This window comes from Anolis sagrei, chromosome 3 (assembly GCF_037176765.1).
Source record: "Anolis sagrei isolate rAnoSag1 chromosome 3, rAnoSag1.mat, whole genome shotgun sequence".
Lineage (NCBI taxonomy): Eukaryota > Metazoa > Chordata > Lepidosauria > Squamata > Dactyloidae > Anolis > Anolis sagrei.
In genome coordinates, this window is record NC_090023.1 from 68319861 (window position 1) to 68346482 (window position 26622).

Sequence of the window (26622 nt, forward strand, 5' to 3'; positions counted from 1 at the left end):
AGCTAATTATATAATGAATCGTTTATGGGATCAGGTGTTGGATGATATTCCTTTTCGTAAGTTGTATGGCTATGCACCAAGTTTCAGACACATGAGAATCTTTGGACACTGTGCAAATGTGTTATTACCTGTGAATGAGAGAAACAAACGCAACCGTTATCGTGAGATGTTTTTCATAGGCTATTATAAGAATTATCTAAAATTTTTGAGTTCACCACAAACAGTCAAGTTAGCTAGAGTGGCATATTTTCAAAGATTGAGAGACTGGGAAGACATACACACTAACAAAGAGAATTTACATGGTTTACCCACAAAGAGAGAGGAGAGAAAAGTTGCACCAGATGTACAGGTTGAGCAGAAGCAGAAACATGAGGTAGAGATTGAGCCAGATACACGTAGAAAGGAAAGGAGTGTTGCCACAGGCACAGAAGTGAAAAAGAGACATGAGTCAGGAACACACACACAGACAAAGAGTGAGAAAATAGCTAAGCAATATGCAGAAGTGATGCAGAAGGTGCAAGAGTTGGCAGAAAGAGGTACACATTCAAAGGAAAGAGAAGTCACATACAAGTCAGAAGCAGAATCACCACAAAGTAAAGGAGAAATGACAAAAACACCTGAAAGAAAGAGTTTGCAAGTTAAACAGGAACCTGAAGAGCCAATAGTTACAAAGCAAGTTAGTGTCATGAATGAGAGAGATGCAGTGAAATACAAGCAGTACCATAATTCAGCCACTGGGGGCGTAGATACAGTTGCAGTAGGGAAAGATTACAGCTGTGATGATAGTGATTTCTAGAACCAGCAAGTACCAGAATGTTTTGAAATGAAATGAGTTTGTTATAAATTGGTTTAGACTGTCAAAAATGTAATAGTGCAAGATGTTTGAAACTGTGTTCAACTAAAAAAGCGTAGGTGCCTTTGCAAAAATGCAATGTGTTTTATGTTCTTTGTAGTTTTGCTATGTGTATTGCTAAGATTTTTATAATGCATTTATTTCCCCCTGTATTGTTGTATTGATATATTGAGACTAAGAAGTTAAATCATGTGGTGTAAAGTTATAGAGTGTAAAAGGTTACAATTATTATGAAATGATTATCAAAGATATGATGTGTTAAGTAGCTATGATGTATTGAGAGAACAAATGAATATTGTACTTAAAGAAAAATGTAAAAATGATATGTATTAAGAGATGATATGTAATAAGAAGTAATGAAGAAGAATAATTGTGTGTATTGAAGAGATTATAGAATCACAAAGAGACATTATGAAATGAAGAGCAGTAATGATATAGAGTTAATATGTAAAAGAAATGCAGAATTGTATGGAGACATGATTGTATGTACTAAGACATTATAAGTTTGCAGAAATGTGTTATGTAATGAAAAAAGTTACTGTGCGTAGACAAATGTGTAAGAATGAAGAGTAAAGTTAAAGAGTAAAGAATAAGTGAATATTGAAGTTGAGAGTCAAGAGTTAAGAAGTTACTATTATGCAAACCACATGCATGTATGTAATAGAGAGGTATTGTAACACATTGAAAAGAGGGGGAATTGTCAGAGTGGTTATAGTTATTTTATATGTATGTATGTATGTTTTCAATGTGTTTGTATTAGTATTATAATGTATTACAATGTATTAGTATTGGTTTTCAAAGATGGATTCAGCTATGTGTTAGAATTGTTATTAAGAGGCAGAGAGAGAAAGAACCTTGAGACAGAGATAACGAAAATTCCTTTGCCCAGAGAAAAAGGGAGTTACCCAGCTTGAAGAACAGAATGTTTATGTTTGCCTGCCTGTACTGTACTGTGTGTCCGTCGCCATCTTTTTAGTTCCAAAATGTAGTTCCTATGCAGTAGATGCTTTAGTAAAGCTCTCTTAGAAGAATGCTGCCTGAGATTGTTTATTTCTGAAACTACACGCCTGTTGCGCCAGACTGGAGAGTCTGAACTCTGACAGTACTTCTTTCTGAGTCTTCAAAAACTACTGCTGGATTTTAATGCATATTTTTCTGTGCAGAAAACAGTATTTTCATACAGCAATATTACTTCTTGTGCAGAAAATGCTTTGAAGTCTGAGATTCTTCTCATAAAGTTTTCTCAACCTTTGAGAAATATTTTAATATGTTAACATATGCTTTCTATTTTTATTATTTATCTCTGGATCCTTGTAGAAGGCAACCAGAGATCTCTGTTCCAGATCATAAAGATCACCGCTTCATGTGAAAAAAAATACCTCCATAGTTATATATTCCCCTTAGCACACATAAATAAAATAAAAATGAGTGACAGAAATTTCCATATAGACATATTCTGGTGAATACCCAGAATCCATTTCATTGTATTCTGTATTATAATGAAAAAAATGAGATCCCCAGTGTAAAACACAACTACATGATGTGTAACTCTCCATTAGACTTGATTAAGCCAAGGCTTGGACCCATCTGACAACATCCTTGTCTCTACAGCAAAACCATTAAAGTAATAATGTTCCATTTGTGGGAAAGAGTCAATTCCAAGCCCCAGAATAGCAGCTAGCAGCTGCTGTCATTTTAAAGTGCTGTGTGTATACTTGGAGCTCATACTGCTATCCTGGGGAGGTCTCCCTCTGCGCACAAGCTTTTAGTGTAAATGTATGGTAATAAATATGACAGTAAGCCAAGGAAATTTTACTTTAGACAGTGAGTGTCCATGGGGAATTTAATGCTCCAAGGAGCTACAAAAAGACTATCAGAATGAACAAGCATAGCTTTGAAACTCTTAATATCGGACAAAGTGATGTAAGTTAAAGCAAAATCTCTATGGGAGTCATTGATTAGTCAATTGAGAGTGTGCTATTAAGAAGCCAGCAAACTGCTGGTGACTAACTCTGATGCCCAGTGTAAGGCTCTGTTTCAAGAGGTATGTAGTGAAAGGAGGGATATCAGCAAAAGCCATCATTTTTCAGAGAGAAAATCACCCTAGCAGTTCCCAGGCTTCTCAGGAACAGGCAGGGCAGACTTCTTTTTTGACCGAGAGAGTTGTCACCTCTTACAGCTGCTATATTGTAATATGGCCTAAGGGCTAATCAATAAAATTACTACTTTCTTGAAGCTGCTATGCCCATGACCACATCCTGTGCCACTTCCTCTTCCTAAACCAGCATCATTGCAGCAGCCAATTAATATCATAGCCATAATTTACTATAATTCTGGTGATATACATAATGGCAGAGAGCATAGAAGGCCACCCGGTATTCTGTACCTGGCAAGTGATACAAAAATTTCTGGTTGTTTTGTCAATTCAATACTCTTTCCAGCTTTTTGCTGATTCTGAGGATGAAGTACAACTGTGCTGTATTCACTAATCCCTATGTGCAAGAACCAGAGTAAAGCACATCTCTGCCATCTGTACACAGACATTCATCTGCATTTTTCTCCTCTTACCAGTTTAATACAGGTGAGTTTTTATGGCATTTCTATCCTAACGTTTAGAGCAGGCGCTCATCTGTGTTTGTGATTGTTGCTAACATACTGTTCTACTGAGCTCCCTTCCACAAAGCCATATAACCCAGAATATTAAGGCAGAATAACCCACAATATCTTCTTTGAACTGAAATATCTGAGTCTACACTGCCATATATTTCAGTTCAAAGCAGAAAATGTGGGATTTTATTCAGCTGTGTGGAAGGGGTCTTATTCTCACTATTTCACTGGTCTGGGGTAAAATGATACAACTGAAAAGCTGGAAGCAGTTCCAACAGTCCTAGTCAAATCCTTTACCAAAGTGGGCATCCACAGCTACACTAAGATATAGACATCTACTTTCTGTTTAAAAATCTCAAATGAGAAGAATCTGGCATTTGCCAAGGTAGTCCGATTTTAAATAAATAAATAGTACATAAATATTCAGGTCTATCCCATCCTTGGTTACTGAAATCCAAACAAATAGCAGTTCTGCTTGTTTTGCTTGTAGTTATTCACCACTCTTCCTGCTGCCATTCTCTATGATTGGCAGTCATTATAACCACTTTCTTCCACCCAAGGTCTTTCCTGTTTCTTCTTTCTTGATCTCACAAAAGTGCCTCAAATTGAGCAAGTGAGTGGCATGCCACTGCTGAGGTCAGAAGTACAATATAAGCCAGGTTTGTGTCCTATGATTTTTCACCTCTTCTCAAATACCTCTTTCCCAACGCAAAAATAGCCTTTGCTTTTTAGTTTCTTTAAGTCAGCTGCACCTGACTATTTGTTAGGAATTGGAAGAAGTAACTCTAGTTCCCTGCCACCATACAATTGTGATTTTAATTGAAGTTTTAATAATTTATGTTTTATTGTGGTTTTAATTGTAATTGTTATTTTTTTGCCATTTGTTTGTTGGGCATCAAATTGCTGCCCGTTGTGAGGCCACCCTGAGTCCCCTTTGGGATGAGAAGGGCAGGGTACCATTATTTCCCATTATTATGGGAAATAAATAGTGGTGATGTAGTTGCATGTGGGAATTGTGGCTGGAAATTTGGGGATACAACTCCAGAAATTCCCAGCCAGTAAAGTTTGCAAGCTCTGATTCTGACTCATATGAAATCCATAGCATCATTGAACCAGTCAGGTTTGCAGCACCTACAAATACTTTATCTCGCAGCTCAAATCAGACCATTAGTTTCCTTTCACCTCCCCACCCCCCTTTACTAGGATTTTCTTTCTCTCCCTTTTATGGCTTTTCTCCAAACACTTAGCACTTGTTGGCAGAATATGGAATAACAAACTGACCATGAGAAATGTATCGAAAAAAGGGGGTGCCTGATTCCCACTTAGTCCAAAGACACAAGATTAGAATGCGGAGGAGATAGTTTCCATTATTGGTATTTTTTCCCTACAGAACTATTTGGTTCAAAGAATTTAAGAATAGCACAGAAGGATCAGAATGTGTACAATCTGTTGACTGAACAGCTTTGGTGATATCTGTTGGTATAGATACCACCAGCCAATTTTCTCCAGATCATAGAGGTTACAAACTCCATCAAAGAAGTATGAAAGATGGATTCTACTTGTCCAGGGCTTTACTTAATAACATGTAATCATATCTCCATTACAGATAGTATTCAGGCAAAATATAATCTCCCCCTCTCTCCCTCTGGGGATTAAAAAGTCCATAATATTCTGTGAAGATGTATAGAGGCTTCAGATTTCCAGGCTATAATATTGAAAATGTATCTCTCTCTTTCACTCATACTCATTTTCCCCAAGAGTAAACTGCAAATAGGTGTGGTTAGAATTACTTCTGATTTTTCTTTATTGTTTGGCTGTGATCAAATAGCTGTTCTGTAGACACAATATATCACAAGATGTCTCCTATCCAGGTTGATTGTAGCACTTTAATCTTTTAATAGAATGAAACTTCCCCCGATGAAAAGGAAAGGATAATCTGGCGCCAGGAGATTTGAACTTTATCTTTCAGTTAATTTATTTTGTTGTGTTCTTGCTACGAAAAGCATGATCTTATTACTCATGAGGTTAAACTTATTTTCTTGGCTTTGTACTATGTAATACTTATATTTATTTTTATTATATTTATTTATTATATACCACTTTTCTCTTAAAGAGACTCAAAGCCGTGAACAGTGGCATGAACAATACAACAAATGAAATGTAACTAATATATACACTAAGCATATCAAACATATGATATGGGAAATGGTAATACAAGATAACAGAAGATGGTATTCTAGAGCAAGAATACAATCTGGTGCAAAGAATTGGGGGAATATTTCCAAAATATTTGAAAAAGTGGTTGGGAAAAGGTCGAGTGTTGAGAAATTTTGCAAGAAGGAGGATCCTGGACTGGCAAGAATCTTCACAATTTTAGGCTCATTCTACACAAATAAAGGGTGTGTAATTGTTTTGTATAAAAAACAGAATTTTTCTGTGGAAGAAATCATATTTGTGCTTCAGTATAATTTTCCATACAGAAACAATGTTATTCTGTTTATTCTGTTCTGCAAAGGACACAGCCTATTTCAGAACAAAATGCGTGAAAAAAATGTGTGAAGTTTTTGCAAAGAGTAAGTCTTGAATTGTGAAGAAAGAAATGAACCTAATGCCTAGGCAACATTTATCATTTACATTGGAAGCTACGTGGAACCTAATCTCCTGAGAAAGAAATAATGGGTGCAAAAATCTTATTTAAAAGGGAAATCCAAAATCCCAAGAGTCAATGCTAAAGATGAACCAATCTGTCTGCCTCTTGTCTGGATACATGTTAATGAACATGACCTTTCCACCGTCACTTCTGCAATTTCAAAAGAAAACCCAATCTTTTCCTTTTTAAAAGAAAAGCATGGTTTTAGCACACATTTTCACATTCATTTCTACATATATTTGATCCCAATATAACCAGTTTTGCACATATTAGGTACATTTTTAAGCCAAGAAATGTATTGTAAAATTCTGACAACATTTGAAAGCATGGGGACAATCACATTCAGAATGGCACAGCCTGGGAAATGCAAATCAGGTTAAGTTCATTTAAAAATGAGGATTTAATCAAATCTTTTTCCATTTTTGCTAAGCTTCACTTGGTCACTCATTTCCTTGCAGATAAGCTGCAAACAGGTTTCTCTCATGTTTTAACCAATTGAGACTCTGCTCCCTGGAAAAGAATTGCAGAGGTGCCTGCCATGAACTCTGAACCATAAATTATCTGCAAGTGCTGCAATCAACCTGAGTGGTAGAAATCTCTTTCATAATACACTTGATGTTGTAATTCTTATCTCAAGTGACTGGCCTTGAGTAGATACTAAATCTTCTTTTCATCCTAAATCCTTACCTCCCACCATCTCCAGGAAAAAAATACCGTTCTAGAGCTTATATCTGGGAAAGTTCACATAATTGTTATTTCATACTTAATTCTGTGAGAGAGTGGAATCAATCTGGGCATTTAATCATGGCGAGTGACACAGTGAGACCTTGACCCCACTTGTGTTTGCTGGCCTCAGCCTGGAATAGGTGGACAGGGAAACTTGTTCTATCCATATAGGCTCATCCCCTGATTTAGTACCTAATTATACAGCCTGCTAAACCTTGATAGAAGGCCACAGAAGGCATTCATCTTCAGACCTTCCTCTTCATTGTGAGACAGCAACAAGGACAAGACCATGATGTGTTCCAGGCTATTTATTTATTTATTTGAAACATTTATATTCTGCCCTTCTCACCCTGCAGGGGACTCAGGGTGGAGTACAACATACATAAGGTAAATATTCAATGCCATGTCATAAAACCACAAATATACACAAACATTAAAATCACTTATATCCACTTTAAGATCGGTTGCTTAAAAACCATCCCAGGACACCATTCTATTATTGTCTCAATGCACTGCCCCAAAGCCTTGGTCCCACAGTCAGGCCTTCACCATCCTTCTGAAGGACAGGAGGGAGGGGGGCTGATCTAATACTGCCAGGAAGGGAGTTCCATAGACAGGGGGCAACCACTGAGAAGGCTCTGTCTCTTGTCCTCACCAAACGTGCCTGTGATGGTGGCGGGACCAAGAGCAGGGCTTCCCATAAGATCTTAGTCTTCATGGTGGTTCATAAAGGGAAATGCGTTTGGACAGGTAAACTGGGCTGGGGCTGCTTAGGGCTTTATAGGGCAAAGCCAGCACTTTGAATTGTGCCCGGTAGCAAACAGGCAGCCAGTGGACCTGTCATAACATGGAAGTTGTGTGCTTTCTGTATGCTGCCCCAGTTATTAACCTGGCTGCCTCTCATTGGACTATTTGAAGATTTTGAATAGTCTTCAAAGGCAATCCCACCTACAGCACATTGGAGTAGTCTATCCTGGAATTAACGAGAACTTGACCACCGTGGCCAAGCCTGACTTCCCAAGGTACTGGCACAGCTAACACACAAGTTTTAATTGTGCAAAAGCCCTACCAGCCACTGCTGCAACCTGAGGTTTCAAGCTCAGTGATGAGACCAGAAGGATTCCCAAGCTGTGAACTTGTGCTTTCAAAGGGAGTGCATGCCCATCCAGCACAGGCTGTAACTCTATACCCTATACCCTGTTTGGCCTTGCGACTGACCAGGAGGACCTCTGCCTTGTCAGGATTCAAGTCCAATTTGTTCACCCTCATCCAGACTGTCAAAGCAGCCAGGCCTGCGTACAGATGACATCGAACTCCAAAACTCTGGATGATTTCACCCAACAGCTTCATGTAGATGTTAAACAACATGGGGCACAATACTGAGGCCTGCAGGACCCCACAGAACAAGGGCTATTAGACTGAAGGAGAGAGGATGGAGGGCTATTAGGCTGGAAAATATGGGATAGGAAGCTATTGGACTGGAGGATATAGGAAAGAGCTCTGTCGGGCTGAGTTATAGGGGACGGAACTATTAGGTTGGAGTGTGAAGGACAGGGGACTATAGGGCTGGAGGGTAAGACATAGGGAGCTATTGGACTGTAGGGAAGGGGATGAAGGGATATTTGACTGTGGGTAGGGAGAACATGGCCATTGGGTTGGGGAGTAGATGGTACAACTAGGAACTATTAGACTATGTTAATTATGCCATCATGAACAACAGCAAAAGTTTTACTCTTCCCCTTTTCTAAGAATATTCCTAATAAGGAATTAGTTCTGCTGTCTCCCTACAGAGTAGCAAAAATGCATGGTCAACAGGGATGGAAAGAATATTCTAAAATATTTGGGAAATGCACAAAAAAGATCCTTCAGTGTTAGGAAAACCTGATAAGGAGAACCCTAGAGCAATCTTGTATCTTCAAGTCTGAGACTTACTCTGCTTGAGAAATGTACAAATATGTTTTGCCTTGGAGGAAAGAAATGGGGAACATTCTCTAAATAAATCTTGACAAGAAAGCCCTATGATAGGTTGCCATAAATCAGAGCTGACTTGGAGGTATAGAGCAACAACTACGGCCATTTAGCTCAGAAGAAGCCAATTCTCCCTTATTCCTTGAATTAATAATGTCTTCTCAAAGTACCCAATATCAAAATGCCTTGGCAGATCCATTGTGACTCTTTGAATGAGGGCATGTGAAGTCCCACTAGAACATATTGTTAGGAAACTATAGTTCTATATGATTACACAGAACTTCAAAACCAATTTTGAGATGATTGATGGTTTTAACATCATTCCTATTTTATTAGATTACTGAGGGCCTTTATCAGTGGATACACACATTGCTGCCAGAGTTATTAATTTGACTGGTGGCTCTGAAATAAGATGGTCAGAAGTCAAACCAACATTTACTGTGGGGAAGATATTAACCTGATTGTGATTTGTTTCCCTTATATTTCTTCTCCAAAATCTCAGGGGGTTTTCGGAAAGCAGGAGCCTGTAAAATTTGTTAACTTTCTGAAGAAAAAAACCTATTATGAAATATAATCTTATTGTAGGTTAGGCAGTTTTTCCACTATTTAACAGTTTGTCTGACTGCCACCAGCTTTCCAGAGTTTTAAATAAATGTGTTTTCAGAGATTGGAAAAAAACCTGGACTACTGCTTGTCTTTCACATCACTTTCTTGTATCACTAAAACTTGTATATTTAGGTGATGTTTTTTCACTTCTGTGCCAGTTTTGTTTAATTCTTAACTTAGTTTAGCAATATGTATGTGTGTACTGTCCCCAAATAAGTAGAGTAAAACTAATTTAGAAGGGCAAATAATAAATATATAAATCACTAGTACCTTATTAGAAATGTAGGGAGTAGAATCAGCAACTGTCTGCATGCAAGCACATTTTTGCTACTCATTTGTGCCCCTGCCCTACTTCTAGGTGCTTTAGTCCATATCAAAGTTGGTTGAGGAAAAAGGCAAGCAGTCATCGTGTTGAATGCAGAGCTGGGTGAGGTAGAGAACTCAAGCCAACAACACTTACTAAGAACCACTCTACTACTGTACATCCTTCTTTCATTCCTTCTCTAGCCCTGCTCCTTTCATTATACATCATCAGAGTTGATTTGGAGATACATAGGAACAACAGGACTATGGCTATTTAACTCAGAAGAAAGCCATCCCTTCCTTAAAGTAAAGGTCTCCCCTGACAAAGTATAACCATGTCCAACGCTGGGGGTAGTGCTCATCTCCATTTCTAATAAGAGCTGGTGTTGTCCATAGATGCCTCCAAGGTCATGTGGTCAACATGACTGCATGGAGTGCCGTTACCTTCCCACCAAGGTGGTACCTACTGATTTACTCACATTTTCATGTTTTTAAACTGCTAGATTGACAGACGCTGGGCTCACCCCACTCCCCGGATTTGAACTGCCAACCTTTTGGTCGGCAAGTTCAGCAGCTCAGCAGTTTAATCCACTGTGCCCTTCCTTATTCCTTGAATTAATGTCTTCTCATATTACCTAGTGCTGATTGTTCCCAACAGCTGTGTTTAGAGGTTACCAGCTTCTCTTCTAGTAATAAGCTTACATATTACAGATATACCATGGTTAACAAAATAGATGTTTTCCTGAACATTTGTAACAGTAAATTTGATACCAAAGACAAAAATAATAACACAAAAAGAATAAGTTCCCAAACACAATGTTTCAACTAAGGTTTTCCTTAAACCTAACAATATAGATATGTGAAAGGAAAAAAATCTGGTCTGGTTGAACAAAACCATTTCTATAGCTCACTTGAAGGGGTCTTATTTCTTTCATCAGCCTCCACTATTCTTGTGATTTCCCCTTTGGTGACCAAAATCTATGTTTTTATAACATGCTGGGGGAATCAGATATTGCAGGCATATTTACTTCTGCTTTGCTGTTCATGCATACCCAGTAAAGGAGTTGCAGTATATGTTGCCAACACAGCTACAATAGGATCAGCTAGCACAATCCCACTCTTTCTGAGCTCAAGCTTTAGTGCAGCTGCTGTAATCTGAGAGTAAAAAGCTGTGTTTCTCCAGTCCTCCTTCCCTATCTTCCCCATGCTGATGCTGCTAAGAATATCCAGCTACACAGAGGATTAAGGAGGAAAGGCAGACTGGGTAGACATAAAAATATTTTGTAAAAAGGGGCTTGTTAACTAAGGCATTGCTTCTTACACTGTAGATCCAGACCCCCAATATGGTCCCCTTAACCCAATATTGGGGTCATGAAAAATTTGGCAGCAGTAAAAGGTATACTTTTTACAGTTGACTTTTCACAAAATGCTTCAGCAGTACTTCATAAAAAGAAAAACAGCCTGTTTAGGATGTTTTGGAAATGCTGATTTATTATCAATAAATCTTAGGTTTTAATATATATATTATATTCACAGGGTCACATCTGAGATACAAAGGGGTCACAAATGGAAAATGTTTAAAAAGATCCAAACTAAGGTGTGTCTGTATTGGTATTGAGAGACTGTGAAAATGTGGGGCACTGCAGTTACTAGCCAGTTTTCACTGTTATTTCCATTTGTAGAAAGTTATCATAAGGAAGCACTTTTTCAGCAGGTTACACATGTCAGCCATATCCTTTTTACACAATATCTTTAGAGATGCCCAGATGGGTTTTTCTTGTCCAAGAGAGGCTCAGAGAGGTTTCCAATTTTAAGAATATCTACTCAACGCTGTGATCATAAGTCAAAATCCAATCCACCTAAATGTAGTTTTAATGCTTCTCAACAACTGAAAAACAGATGGCATGAAAGCTTGATAGAAACAGATGGGCATTTGCGTCTTCCTTACCTGTTTAAGAATTTCTGCTGCTGTATCATGTGAGCAATCAAATATCACATAGAACTCTTTGCCCTTCTTCATCTCCTTGAGTAAAGGCCGGGCATCTTTATTCCCAGAGGGTAACTGGCGGATTTTGATTTTAATGTTGTATCTTGAAGGAGCTTTAATGAGTTCTTGGAGACGAATTAGACCTAGAAAATAACAACCAATCATTCAAATGACTGTTCTGTGCAATGAATCTTTACTGTCATTTAGATTCACCATTTAATTTAACATTCTATGGTATATTTTAAATTTACTCCTTATAAAAACTTAATGTGCTAGTATATCATTTATCAGATCCTTCAGAAGTGAAGCTTACGGGATGATTTTCCCTTTACGACTACATCTACCTAGAAAACATACAGCCTTCACATATGTTTCAGGATTTTATACTATAGAATTATTTTCCCCAGCATCTGATCGCTATTTAAAAGGTCACATTGGAGTAATTTTCCCTTGAGAGAGTCTAAGATCTGGAAGAAATGAACCTACAAAGTAAGTTTTTACAAAACTTTTTTGGAATATTTTTGGCACTTGGCATCCTAGCTAGAGAAAACACTTTCCAAAAAATCATGAAAGGTGGTCAATACATAGGTAAAACTCATTGGTTCAATGGGTCTACTCTAGTCAGAACAAACAATAGGTTTTAGGTCCTCATTTACATGGGCAGCAAAGTAAGAGAGCCAGACACACAGGGGACCTAAAGGAAATCAAGTTTCAAGAGAATGACCGGCAGTGTGGAAGACACAACATGATGGGCACATTGCCCAGCAAACTGAACAGATACAGAAGGATTAAAGATGAAAGAAGGGAATGGGATCAGTGAGCACAGTATGAAAGACAAAGGGTGAACCAGGAGGAAGAAGAAGGGTTATGATGGGATGATGTGAAGATGGGGTGATGTGTGTGGGGGCCCTTCCACAAAGCCCTATATCCCAGAATATCAAGGCAGAAAATCCCACATTATCTGAGTGTGGATTTAGATAACCCAGTTCAAAGCAGATATTGTGGGATTTTCTGCCTTGATATTCTGGGGTGTAGGGCTGTGTGGAAGGGCCCTCGGATAGACAGCAGGCAGGAAATAACATATTTATACCGCACCAGTCTGACGTCTCTTTTATTCTCACAGCTGCATCCAATGGAATCCTGGGATTTGTAGTTTGGTGAGGGATTTAGCATTCTCTGCTTGGTGGTTCAAATAGTACAGTTCTTGGAGTTGAGTAGAGTTCTCCAGGAGACAATGCCAAGAAGCTCTACAAACTACAAACCCCTCCTTCCAGAGGATGGACCCATAGTGGGTGGTTGTATATGTAACCAAGTCATCTGTCAACTTATGGTGACCCACTCATTTCAAAGATTTTATTAGGCATGAATACTCAGAGGTGCTTTTGTCATTGCCTTCTTCTAAAACAGTGTTTCTCAAACTGTGCTCCTCCAGGTGTTTTGGACTTCAGCTCCCAGAAATCCCATCTAGCTTAATAGCTGTTAGGAATCATGGGAACTGAAGTCCAAAATATCTGGAGGAGCACGTTTTGAGAAACTCTGTTCTAAAATATACCCTATAGCACAGTGGTTCTCAACCTGTGAGTCTCCAGATGTTTTGGACTTCAACTCCCAGGAATCCTAACAGTTGTTGTCCAAAACACCCGAGGACCCACAGGTTGAGAACCTGGTGATTTTCTGGCAGTCTCCCATTCAAGTACTTAGTAGTTAAAATCAAACCACCATGAATGTGTAGAGTATATAAATACATGCTTGCCAAAAATGAGACACAATCAGGGTAAGAGTGCAGAGGCTGTTTCTAACTAGTTCAAGACAGAAAGCAGAGGCAGTTTCAACAACATTCAGACTAGGAAACCCAATAAGCTTCCCTTTATTATATGCTGTCTTTACAATAAGAATTTTGCTGCCGCCACCACCACCAACATTCCTGTAATCAATCAAATAGAAATTTTCCTCCATCTCACTCACTTATACACAAATATAAACACATATATACCAATCAGCTTTCAAAACTTAAAGAAAGCATGGTTTTAAATAACAAAAATTCAGTTAAAGTGAGAACTGCTTTTTGAATTCTCTCTAACAAATGATAATTATGGAAATGACTCCTTAGCAAGGCAGTCTGAGATTTGATATTATCTCTTATGTTAACCTACTTAGCATCTCTCCACATATGAACTGCATTTGTAGAATGCAAAGTGAAGTATAAAGCAGCATAAAGTACTATCACCCTATTTCATTGGATATGAAGCTATCAGCTCTTGCTCAAGGCCTCACATTGCAATGTGAAAATTGACTTTTTGCTTTGGTAGATTGACTCTCTCCTTTCAGTTTTTAAGCAGCCACACACCAACGCAAAATATGAACCATTATGAGTATTCAAGCGGAAATTGTAGTAGGCACTACACAAAGCGTCATCTGCAGAAGCTTCAAACTATGACATTCAAGTTCACAGACTTCCTGAAAGGACTTTTTACACAGCCGATGAGCAAGCAGGGGGAATATATGCAAGCTGGCTGTAAATCTACAGTCTGGCTGTATTAAATAGCAAGGAAACCCCATTGCTTCTTCAGCCACTGTGACACAAGTTATATTAACAGAGAAAAATGGTCCTTCAGGCACAATAATTTCAGGTGTAATTTCCATTTACTGATAAGAACTCCTTGGTTCAAAATGACTACATTGTCATGTGGTGTCCTGCAGCAACAAAGGTTCATACCACAACCATTAGTGAATTTTAGGCGGGGAAAATGGAATTGATTAAGGAAAATGTCTGATCGATCAATGGATGGTCGGACAACATGGTGCCTTTTCTATTATCTAAAAATATTACATTAATAGACTAAGATAAGAAAATATCATTTGAAGAAAAGTAATATAATAATTTTTCACAGTCTAGCTTTTTTCACTCCACTTTCTAATCCTCAGCCTTGATATGACATCCAGGAGCCAGACCACACTTTATTTCCCTCTGTGTGTTTGTTGTATATGCATGCCTTCGGGTGGTCTGTATACTTATAGTAACTCCATGGATTTCATAGGGTTTTCTTAGACAAGGAATACTCAGAAGTGGCTTTTCCATTTCCTTCCTCTGAAGCATAGCTTGAAAGAGCTGTTATTCATTGGGAGTTTCCCGTCCAAGTACTAACTGAGGCTGGCTCTGCTAAAATTCTAAGATCAGACAGGATTTGGTAGCATTTTGTTATTCCTCAACAGCTTTTAGCTTGAGCAGAAAGAATGGCCGCACCATATATCATTGTTTTGGCTGCACTGAAATTAATATCTCAATACAATATGAACATACCTCACTAGAATACCATTTATACGACTAGAGTATGAAAGTGATCAAACTATTTATATGTACAAGAGATACACAGTATCTCATGTACAAGAGTGGTTCCCAACCTGTGGTCCGTGGATCACCAGTAGTCCACAAGAATGAAAATATGATCCACAGCCTCACCATTACTACACAGTTACCTCGAAATCACACAGCAACAAGAACAACTGGTCTCGCAAAACTCTCTTATAGTGCCAAGGCAACGGGGATGTTGGGAGGGAAGAGGCTGACGACCCACAAAAGAGTACTACTACCACATCAGCTCTAGATTATTAAATATGGTTTTTTGTGGGTGAGCTGATGGCAACTACTGGATGGCATATGTTCTGTATCAGAAACTAGAGCTGATGTGATCTATTCAATGCAATTTTCTGAATCAGCACCCCAAATAACCAAACCACATCTAGAGTTGACCAAAAACCGATTTGTAATCCTTTTGGTACTAATATTGGAGAGCGGTCCCTGGTCAAAGTGGCCTCTGGTCAAGTGGTCCCTGGTCAAAAAAAAGGTTGGGAACCACTGCTGTCGAGAAATCCTTTCCCAACTTGTTTAGAATAATAGAATCATAGAGCTGGAAGAGGCCTCGTGGGCCATACTGCCAACCCCCTGCCAAGAAGCAGGAAAATCGCATTCAAAGCACCCCCGACAGATGGCCATCCAGCCTCTGCTTAAAAGTCTCCAGGGAAGGAGCCTCCACCACTACTGTGTAGGAATCCCTGAACAATTTTCAGGTCTGAAGAAATTCCTGTGGAAAAAAACCCCCTAAAAGTCTAAAAAAAAGTGTATTTACCCCCTAATTACAATCTCTCCTGTGACCCATGGCAACTTTTTATGAGATTCTGGGGAACCTCAGTTGAGAAATGCTGCCATAGATGCAGGATAAATAGATCAGATATTTGAGGATAATCTATGTAGGCAGGTTGGCAAAGAGAAGGAAGGGCAGTTTTAATTGGGGTAGAGGAGAATTTAAACTTTCTAATTTGTTATACAAGATCAGTTCTGCAAGGAAATTGTTTTAGCTTAAAGTTATCTCACAGGAGACTAATACTTTGTATCTCTCCTTATGAAATGATTCCCAAACAGCATTCTTTTGGAAACATATAACAGGAATCATTATTTTAAACAAAGTGACATGGTTATATTTAGAAATATAAATGGAACAATTAGTCTATAGTTAAATATTTGAATCTGAGGTTGTTACAAGCATTCTGCCCAGCATTAATAAAGTTGCTTACAATTAATTGTATTTATTTAATTATTACTATGTTCAAGGTAAAGATTTCAAAATACTAGTGATAATAAATTAAAACAACAACAAAACTGCACACATGTAGGCACACATAAACATATATCCCAACCCTTCTCTTCAAATTCTTCCACTGCTTTAAATGTTATTTTCCCTATTTTTTCCGTTCTCTTCTATATATAAACTGGCATATTTCTCTCTTTTTTGGTATAATATCAAGAAGCATATTTAATAGTGTAGAAATTTAAATCTGACATTCCAGTATTCCACACTATCTTCAAAAGTCCTTTGAATCAACTATGTTATCAAAATTCATATACGTATTTTGACATTTGCCATAATTAATGCCATAGAATCCATAGAAGAGCTATTAACAGAGATGACATTTTAGAGTTGCTGAAAAAGGGAGTCAATTTTATGAATAGGGAAGTCTTCACTCAGAGAACATCCATGTCTTCTCTACAGAGGTCATGTTGGAATGAATGCTTTTACAGTATGTCAAGTCGCTTTGAGTTCCCTTTGGGAAGATAAAGTGGGGTAATAATAATAATAATAATAATAATAATAATAATAATTTGACTGCCACTCTGAATTTTCATGAATCCTAAGGAAGCAATCACTACAATTTTAAGAGACCAGGTGAACAAATTAAAGAGCCAAGTGCTTCTTCTTGTGTTGCCAAAATAACTCCATCTATACGTTATAGACACTCTACACTTTATGAAAATTCATGGAGTCGCCAAAGTAGTTTGAAGGCACACACACATGATAATAGCCTTGATACAACAATACAAAATATATTTAAATGGAAGCAGTGGAAGAAATGTATGGGAAAGGAGACCACAAAAATAGCATGATAGAAATAGCATTCTTTGTGGTCTGATCATGCAGGGAGAATATGAGATAGGTGAGATAGGAGGAGAAAGAATAGAATGGACTGTCCTGGAAAACAAAACAGCTAGTTGGTTGGAGCACTCAAGAGGAACACCCTAAACTGCAAATTTCTGTGTGACATCCTATTTGTTAATAAACCAAGCACCATCATGTCAAATGTCCTATGAAGTCTACCTGTACTGTCTTCATATACTACGGTTACTATCTTCCAGTTGTAATGTAGCACCAAATCCAAAACTGCCCGGCTGATGGCTGCATAGTCTGGGTAGAGGTTGATGTAAAATGAGTCTTTGTTATCCACCGTGGGATGTTTCCATCGGGTCTGTATGTGTGGAACTTCAAGTGCATTGCAAATAGATTGTACTGCGCTGACCGATGAACTATGGGATGGTCCAAACAGTGCAGCTACCCCAAGAGCAAGTTGATCACATGCTGTATCAGAAGGGAGGGGGGAGAGAAGAAAGAGAAATCATGTCAAATGGCTATTTTTTTCCTTGTCTACTCTAGAGCTTGGAAACTTCATTTTTGCACTACAACTCCCAGACTCTCCCTGTCAACAGGGTCAGTGGATGGCACATTCTATAAAAAGAAGTGTAAAATGGCTTTTCAAAGTTCCAGAAAAAAATACTTTTGAGATAGGGAGAATGATCTGTTCACCAAAAGATCATAGCAATCATTTTTTTAGCCCCACTATTAGCTGAATTTTCCAAAAAATAATGAAACACAAATTTTAAAAAAGCAATAATATTATTTAAATACCTTTAACAGGACTAACTTCAAATCCCCTGTTCCTAATAGGGGTACATTTCACAGCTCCAAAGCTACTCTATCAATCTATTCATCAAATGAAAGCTTTATGAATGATGGTTCATGTCAGAGTGAACATAAATATGTAATATTTCTTCTCAGTAGGAACCATAAGAATTTTCAAGCTACCTGACAAATTGCAATCTTAGGGTAATGAAGTTTGTTAGTGTCCAGCTAAATGTTCATAAAGGATACTATTATTCATGATGACATTTTCCATGTTGCAAGTTGTATTCATGTCATGGGGAACCCAGATGAAGGCTAAGACAGAGATATAGATTTGTAGCTTATTGATACGTCATCAGCATTAATTATGCATAAGAAATTTTTTATTAAACATAGGAATCTAATGATATGTTTTTTTTCATGTCAGGAACAACTTGAGAAACTGCAAGTTGCTTCTGGTATGAGAGAATTGAACATCTGAAAGGAGTTTCCCAGGAGCATCCTTGTGGGAGGCTTCTCTCATGTCCCCACATGGGGAGCTGGAGCTGACAGAGGGAGTTCAACCCTCTCTCCCCAGATTTGAACAGCTGACCTGTTGGTCAACAATCCTGCCAGCACAAGGGTTTAACCCATTGCACCACCGGGGGCTCCATATGAATGAAAAAAATTATGAATGCTAGAAATGAGAAAAACTAAGTTAATAGTTTTAAACGAAAGACTTCAGTCATTTCAAGTGATATACCAGATTCAGGTTTATAATTGCTGTTGTTTTCATACTCAAGCTCTGTCTTAAAGGAGAGTTTAGAGATTCCCTCCCCCCCTATTGTTTATAAACTATATGTGCTAATTCCAATAGCCTCACTTGTGTGCAGATGGATTAGATTCCAAGTATCTTTAGTGAATTAATATGGAATCACATTTAATAGGAATAAACTGGTTTCAACAAAAATGGGGAAGGAGAGTTCAATTCAGAAATGCGAAATGGTTCCCCTAGTAAACCTTGGAGAGTTTAGCATGCAGTAAGGAGGCCAAGCACTTATGCAACCACACACTTGATGGCAACTCCAAGCACATTTATCATCATTTCTGAAGCTTCCTTATGTGAAGTGCATAACAGTAAGCTGGCAAATGGGAACAGAGTTGCAACCTGAATATGGGCTTCATAATGTGCCAGCTGTGACTCGCACCAACTCAAGCCACCATCTCAGCAAGACAGTTTAGTTAACACAAATTGATTCTCAGTTATTATGGATTGTTTCATTTTATCACTTCAGGGAACTCGCCAAGAAGGAACGCTCTGCTTAAGAGCTGAAGTTGAAATCAAACAAGGCTGATCTAGCTTGGAAAGGTTATCGCAGAAATTGCTTCTTTGATTTCATGTTGCATGTTTCAGTGTTTCAAATATATGTTTATTAGTTAATTGTTGCCATTAGCTTACATAGTATTTTACACAACAACAAGCAAAAAAGTGAAACCTCTGTGAAGAAATGGATACTCTAGATGTGGACAAAATGAAAAAAAGAAAGTGAGGAAGAAGTTAGCAAGGCTGAGAAAATCCACTGTATCATCACGAGGTACTCATACCTCATGCACAAGGGGCTAAGACAGACAGGCAGATTTTAAACTATTTATTACATTGCTTCACATTATGTTAGATAAGCAAGCATCTAACCATTTGTCTTTTTTTTTTGCTTGTCTCAGAACTAACAATGCATAATTGACACATCATCTAATCTACCTGCACACCAGACTTGACTCGTGAAAAAATTAAGTAGGGATTGTTGATTTTTCTTAAACATGGGGAGCCATTCACCTTGTACAGGTCTTCTTTACATGTAACACATACATGGCAATTTACCTTGAATAAATTATTGCTTATTTCTTTGGAATCAGTAGCTGCATTTTTTACAGGGCCTATAAGTGGCAATACTATCAAAATATTAAGATAAAATCCAGGGTATGTTATGCAAATATATTCATGGAACAAGATCTTTCTTCTAAATTTCTTTTTTAGAAGAGATGAAATTAATTTTGCAATACTTCCCAATTTTTGCTGTATTTCACATAAATATATTTGGAACTTGTACGATAATGCAGTAAATATGCAAAAAGGCAGAAATCAACAGTGGTCAGGATCTACTTGGGTACTTACGCTGGTTCCGAATGTTGCCCTGCTGGATGGGAGTGAGTGAGAAGACCTTCTCTGTGCTTGCACTCCACCTCTGGATCTCCCTCTATAAAGAAGTAAAGCTGCCCTCTCCCTTATTTCCTTTAAGAAAAACAGCTAAAACCTATTTTGCTTACTAGCATATGGAGTGGAGGAGGATTCGATGAAGAGAGACTACTACCAGACTTCAGATTGGAAATTATTAATGTATTTGGGCCATTTTAGCCCATTTAACATCATTGGACACACAATCAATGCACACATCTTTGAACCTTTGTTGTTTTTTGTAAATTAATTTGGATATTTTATGTTCAAGTTTTATGTTACTTCAATTTTGATAGCTTATGTTTTTATTTAAATTATAGATGTCATGGTTAAGCTGTACTTTTATGTGGGGTTATTCAGGGTTATTACATTTGTTCTTATTGTTATTGAGGCATTGACTGTTTGCCTTTTTGTTTGTTGGAATCCACCCAGTGTCCCCCCAGGGAGATAGGGCAGAATATAAATAAAGTTTTATTATTATTTTATTATTTATCATTAATCTACTATGGGCAAAAGGCTTAATTTAAAATATTTGCAAAAGTATGATAGCTAGGACCCTACACTATGCTAGTTGCGCAATGCAGCTCAGAATTAATGAAGGGAAGACATACGCAAGACAGCGGAGCGAGTGAGAGACACACCTGTGACAGGATAGCAGTGAAGTAATTTAACTCAGGTGGGATAAGTAATGTAAGACTTGTTAAATGATAAACAATGGTTTATGAAGATGGTAAACAGGATAGAAATGTTGTCTCTCCCCCTTTCTGGAGAAACAATGTTGCCACGAGTCTGATGCAGCTGCGTCTCTCACTCACTGCACTGTCTTGCACACATGTTCCCCTCATTAATTCAGACCCGTGTTTCGCAACCAGCATAGGGTCCCAGCTATCATACTTTTGCTAAAATATTTTGAAGCACTCATGCTCACTTATATGGGAGAGCAATACGAATAGAAAATCTACTCTCTCGAAGTATTGAGAGTATTGTCATAGTGAAGAGTAGGCCCTCCACTTTCATGGAGATTTGGGTGCAGGACCCCTGTGAAAGTGAAAAAAGACTGTGAATAAAAACCCCTAACTGAACATAGAATCAGGACTGGAGCACCTACAAATGCCTAGAGAAATGTTTTCTTTGGAAATCTTTAGTCGTTCAGTGCAACTCTGTGGTCAATGTCTGCTGGAGGACCTAGAGATAACATAGTAATAAAATCTGCAAATAATCAACTCTGCAAAAATTAAACCCACACCTTTGGAGAGTTGACTGTACATCAATACACAAATCCACGTATGGATGCTTGCAGATTAAACTTTGAAATATCAAATTTCCCACACCATAGAAAGACTACTCATTCAAAAGCAGGGAAGAGATGATATGTTTGATTTTCTGTCAAACTCTATTAGTATCTGGAGCTAAATATTAGCAAAGAAGATTGTCTCAGTGTTGCTCTCTAGATATTTCAATATTGCTAACAATGGTAGCCATTTCAAATCTTATACAAAGCAAAGAATTTGATCATTTCAAATAATGATGCAGTATAAATCTACTGTGTGTTTGAAGATATATGATCTGGTCACAGCTCACCCTGGGGGGAATTCCACAGATAAATTTAGTCTTATTATTCCCCACATACCATTGTAAGAACAGAGAGGAACTTCATAAACAGGTGTAATTGTAAAGAGAAATTACAGTTCTGAGTTACTCACCTCGTCTTGATGCTTCAAAACTATCAAAGAGGTTAATTCTCTGGATGTCATAGGTTAATGTGGTATTAGGCATCAGTGTTCTGTTCCGGTTAATATTGGTGACTGCAAATTTGAAAGCTAACTCTTCTACATTAAGAGGTTCATTTTCCATAGTTTCGAATATCCCTCCTGCAAAAGCAAAGAGATAAAAGAAAATTATTCGTCCCTCTTTTAGACTGCAGTCATATGCAACATATTACCAATGATAAGTAATGCCAACCTTATAATATGATATTGGGGCAAAACAGCTTTATTTACTTTATTATATCCCTAGTCTATTGGTGTCCATATGATTACTTTAGTGCACTACATTTAGTGATAGAGAGTGCTGAGAGTAACACAGATCCAGACCAAGCTGCCTGCCATTTCTTTCTTTGAGACTGAGACTGCACGTGGTCCACCATACGTATGGTGGACCTGTAACATAGTTAAAGAATTCTGGAAAAAAGTGATGAAAGAAATAAACAAAATGATCAGTAAAAAAATCAAGAAAAACCCAGAAATGTGCTTATTAGGAATATTTAGGAGGCGTATTAGCACCGGAGATGAAGAAATTTGTCAGTATTGTTTTGTTGCTGCGAGACTAATAATAGCTAAATCGTGGAAGGGGGAAAAAGAGTTAAATATTAAGGATTGGAGAGATAAATTAGTAGACTATATCCAAATGGCCAAACTGACAAATAGCAGCAGAGGTGGAAATAATGAAGAATTTGTTGAAAAATGGCGGTTGGCAATTGGATATCTTGAAAAAAAGACAAAAGTAGATTTGAAGATTGCCATAAAGGGGATTCAGTGAAAGAAGATACGTGGGTAGTTGCGGGTTAGTTATGTGATCCATACGGAGTGGTGTCGGAGGTCACAGGGGTTGGGTTCACGGGTGTGGGGTTAGAGGGACAATAAATGTTAATGTATTATAACTGTACAGTCAAATTTGATTTTTTATATGTTTAATGTGCGCTGACTGTATACCATTCTGCTAACTGGCATACTCTTTTGTATTTCTTTTTTTCTGTTTTTTTCTCTTTCTTTTTTACTTTTTACTTATTTCGGTTTTCCTTTGGTGTCGGTTTTGTTTTCTGTATGCACCACAAACCAATAAAAATTTATTTTTAAAAAAAGAGAGAGACTGAGACTGCAGTCCTCTATCTTAGGGCCCTTTCAGAAGGCCCTATATTCCAGGATCCAATCTCAGGTTTTCTGCTTTAAACTAGTTTATATGAGTCTGCACTGCCAGATAATCTGGGATAAACAGAAAACCTGAGATCAGATCCCAGGACATAGGATCTGTCTGGAAGGGCCCTCATTCATTCACAAGAATCAGGTTTCTCTGAGATCTCCTATACTGCATTTCCCCTAAATATCAGATTTCTAATATCCTCAGTCTCTCTCCAGCATTGCATTTCAGACACAATAAAAGTGAGTGAATAAAAGAGACAGGAGGCTGGAGAGAGATGTTCATCTGTGAAATGGTAGCAGGAATGGATGCTCAGAGAGCACTACACTTGGATTCCTGCCATTTCACAGATCTTCAGTCTCTCTTCAGCCCCATGTCTCATACACAACATGAGCAGTGAACAAATGAAACCCAAGGCTCAAGGGAGACGTGAAGTGGAGGGAGATGCAAGGATCTGTGACATGGATGGTGGCATGTTTATCCAGGATCTCATTATGCACATCCAAATATTCCAAAATCTGAACAACTTCTGGTCCTAAGCATTTCTATAGGTTCCCATGAATACAGGGCTGTGTATACAGAGAAAGAAACAAGTATTTGAAGACTGGCTTCCATAAACAACATTGAAATGCAAGTGGACTGGTGCAGAGAGATGGACCATTCTATTCCATCAGTCTGGTAGAAAGCTGGTTTTGGCATCAGCCTATTATGAGACTAGTAGTCTTTTGCCTTCCTGATCTGCTCATTAGTTTCCAAACAACATCAAAAATATAGAGGCACTCATAAGACTGCCATGTTATTAAGGCTGTAATGTGCCAAGATACACAAAACTAGTAATATTTTTCAAATCAGAGGTCAGAAACCTTTGCTCCTTTTAGTAGATTATTTGTTCTACAATCCTCTGCTAAACTAGCTGGGGCTTCTGCAAGTCCAATTTTAAGCACCGCAACTGGAGATGTTGACAAGCTGGAATGTGTCCAGAGGAAGGCAACTAAAATTATTAAGGGTCTGGAGAACAAACCCTATGAGGAGCAGCTTAAAAAGCTGGGCATGTTTAGCCTGCAGAAGAGAAGGCTGAGAGGAGACATGATGGCCATGTGTAAATATGTGAGGGGAACTCATAGGGAGGAGGGAGCAAGCTTGTTTTCTGCTGACCTGGAGACTAGCACACAGAACAGTGGCTTCAAACTACAGGAAAGGAGTTTCCACCTGAAAATTAGGAAAAACTTCCTAACTGTGAGAGCTGTTCAGGACTGGAACCTTCTGCCCTGGAGTGTGGTGGAGTCTCCTTCTTTGGAGGCTTTTAGAGGCTGGATGGCCATCTGTCGGTGGTGTTTTGAATGCAATTTTCCTGCTTCTTGGCAAGGGGTTGGACTGGATGGCCTATGAGGTCTCTTCAAACTCTATGATTCTATGATTCTAAGTCAAAACTCACTTAGAAACATTGGCCTAACCTACCTTAGACTATGTCAATGTCATTCCAAGGATTCCTGATAATGTGGGTCTTGACAAATGCATAATAAATGGCATATCTGGTTCCTTAAATGGGAGCTTCTAACTGCAGTACTTGATTTGCATGTATAATTTACTCATTTAGTGCTAGTCTCCAGAGAATACTTCAAATTTTCCAGTCACTTATTTCCCCGTATGAAATTTACAACTCACGTAATGCTTTATATTTCCCCGTCAACAAAATATAATCTCCTAATGTACTGCAAGGGCTCACTTGATTTTGTCACCGGTATAGAGTAGCATAGCCATTATCTGACAATCAGGAAATGGAAATACACAGGAGAGTTACAACCTGCTTTACATTTCAACTCAACAGTCGCAATGTTAATAAATCTTAAAAGAAAGCAGGACTGAGATGTCATACACATCTAGCTGTTTTTTAAGTAAGCAATACTAGGTTTAAGCATTTAATTACATCTTTAATAATTTTGCTATTATTTATTCCTGATATACTACAGCTACTTCATAAGTCTTTAACCCATAATTATTTCAGATAATGAATATTGGTATTTACTTAGCAACCAAAATATTGGTCCTTTGGGTGACTTGAATTTAACTTTTTCCAACAGTACTTAATTTGGATTATAGTACCAACTACTGGGTAATGTCAGTTGGATCTGCTTTTTAGTGTTCATCATATTTTTCTCTATCACAAGTTTGATAATCTCTAGAAGATTTATATCTACATGTTCCCTCAAGCCATCAAAAAATATTTGACAGCTCCACTGTCAGGCAGATCACAAACCAGACAATTTCTGTTTCTACTATTCTGCCAACATTTTGACTCAAATGAATTGAAAGACACTTTTTCTGGGCTACAGAAACACATTTCGTTTAGATTCTGCATCAGGGAGTTTAGCTATGGACACATCACTATCTTTTGGCAGTTAACTTCTTGACGCAACACTCCCCAAACATACTGTTTAAGTCATGTAGTTCTCACCCATCCATAACAACAATTTCTACACTGCTGGAAAGCATGGGGTTTGTGATGGCACATCCAGCTCTTTTTCTGTAGCTAGGCATTCTGCAAAAAAGATATTTGGCAGGAGCTTATAGGAAACACATACACTTTGGCATCTTGAAAATGGTCATTCTGGCAGAAGATGTGCCATTTAAAAAGTAGGCTTGGAGGAGACCTCTGGCTGTTGTGGTATATCATAAGAGACAGTTGCATTTTATACATCAGACTTAACAAAATTGCAGGTGCTGAACAGGATGGGTTCTGTTTTGTACAATTGGTAACTCAGACCCCTTCTACAGAGCCCTAAAACTCAGGCTAAAAAAAGGATTAACCTGAGGTGTCCAGATGATATTTCAGGCAAATCTGTTTCAAACTGGAGTAAACTGAATTAGGATAAGGTTCAGATCTTTACAGGAGTATGGAATCGGTTCCATACTCGCTACAGAATAAAACGCCTTTGCAGAGTATGCTGGTAATAAGAACTTGTGAATATTATTATATCATTTTTGTGCATATTGTATATCTTTGTCATGAATGTTATATGTTCCATGTAATTATGTAGAACTACCTTCAGCCACTATGTATGTTCCCTTTAGAATCCACTTTTCAAGAGCACTGTTAATAGACCATGTGCCTTAAATATTGACCCAACTACCTGATGAATACTCCTGAGAGTCAAAACCAGTTGGAGTCTAGTTGGAGTCCACTCTTGTGTAATAAAGAAAATGGGACATTTACTGTGCAAGGATTTGGAGTCTACTCATCTGTAGTAAAGACACAAGAACTATTTCCACACAGGGTTGTTGTAGGTTTTTATGGGCTATATGGCCATGTTCTCTAGAACATGGCCATATAGCCCAAAAAAACCTACAACAACTCAGTGATTCCGGCCATGAAAGCCTTCTACAATACATATTTCCACACACCTTTTCACCTTTTGAGAAAAGATCAAATGATTTCTGTTTAATGTGAACGTAACAATCCTATTTTACTGACATTTGTATTTGTATGTATACATTGAACTTCTATGTGTTTAGATACTTTTGCATCACTGCAGTTAGTGAGTACTGGTCTTTCTAATTCCAAGG

General features: G+C 38.0%; 1 protein-coding gene across 4 annotated transcripts in view; it reads right to left on the reverse strand.

Annotated features, from left to right (window-relative positions):
- The window catches only part of GRIK1 (glutamate ionotropic receptor kainate type subunit 1), a 206250-nt gene that overhangs the window by 82379 nt on the left and 97249 nt on the right, over window positions 1–26622 (reverse strand). For all 4 annotated transcript variants that reach the window (XM_060770450.2, XM_060770448.2, XM_060770451.2 and 1 more), the window contains exons 2-4: window positions 21846–22013; window positions 17352–17609; window positions 11662–11843 (exon numbers count right to left, since the gene is read on the reverse strand). In XM_060770450.2, coding sequence (XP_060626433.2) covers window positions 11662–11843; window positions 17352–17609; window positions 21846–22013 — 608 coding nt within the window. The remainder of the gene's footprint in view (window positions 1–11661; window positions 11844–17351; window positions 17610–21845; window positions 22014–26622) is intronic.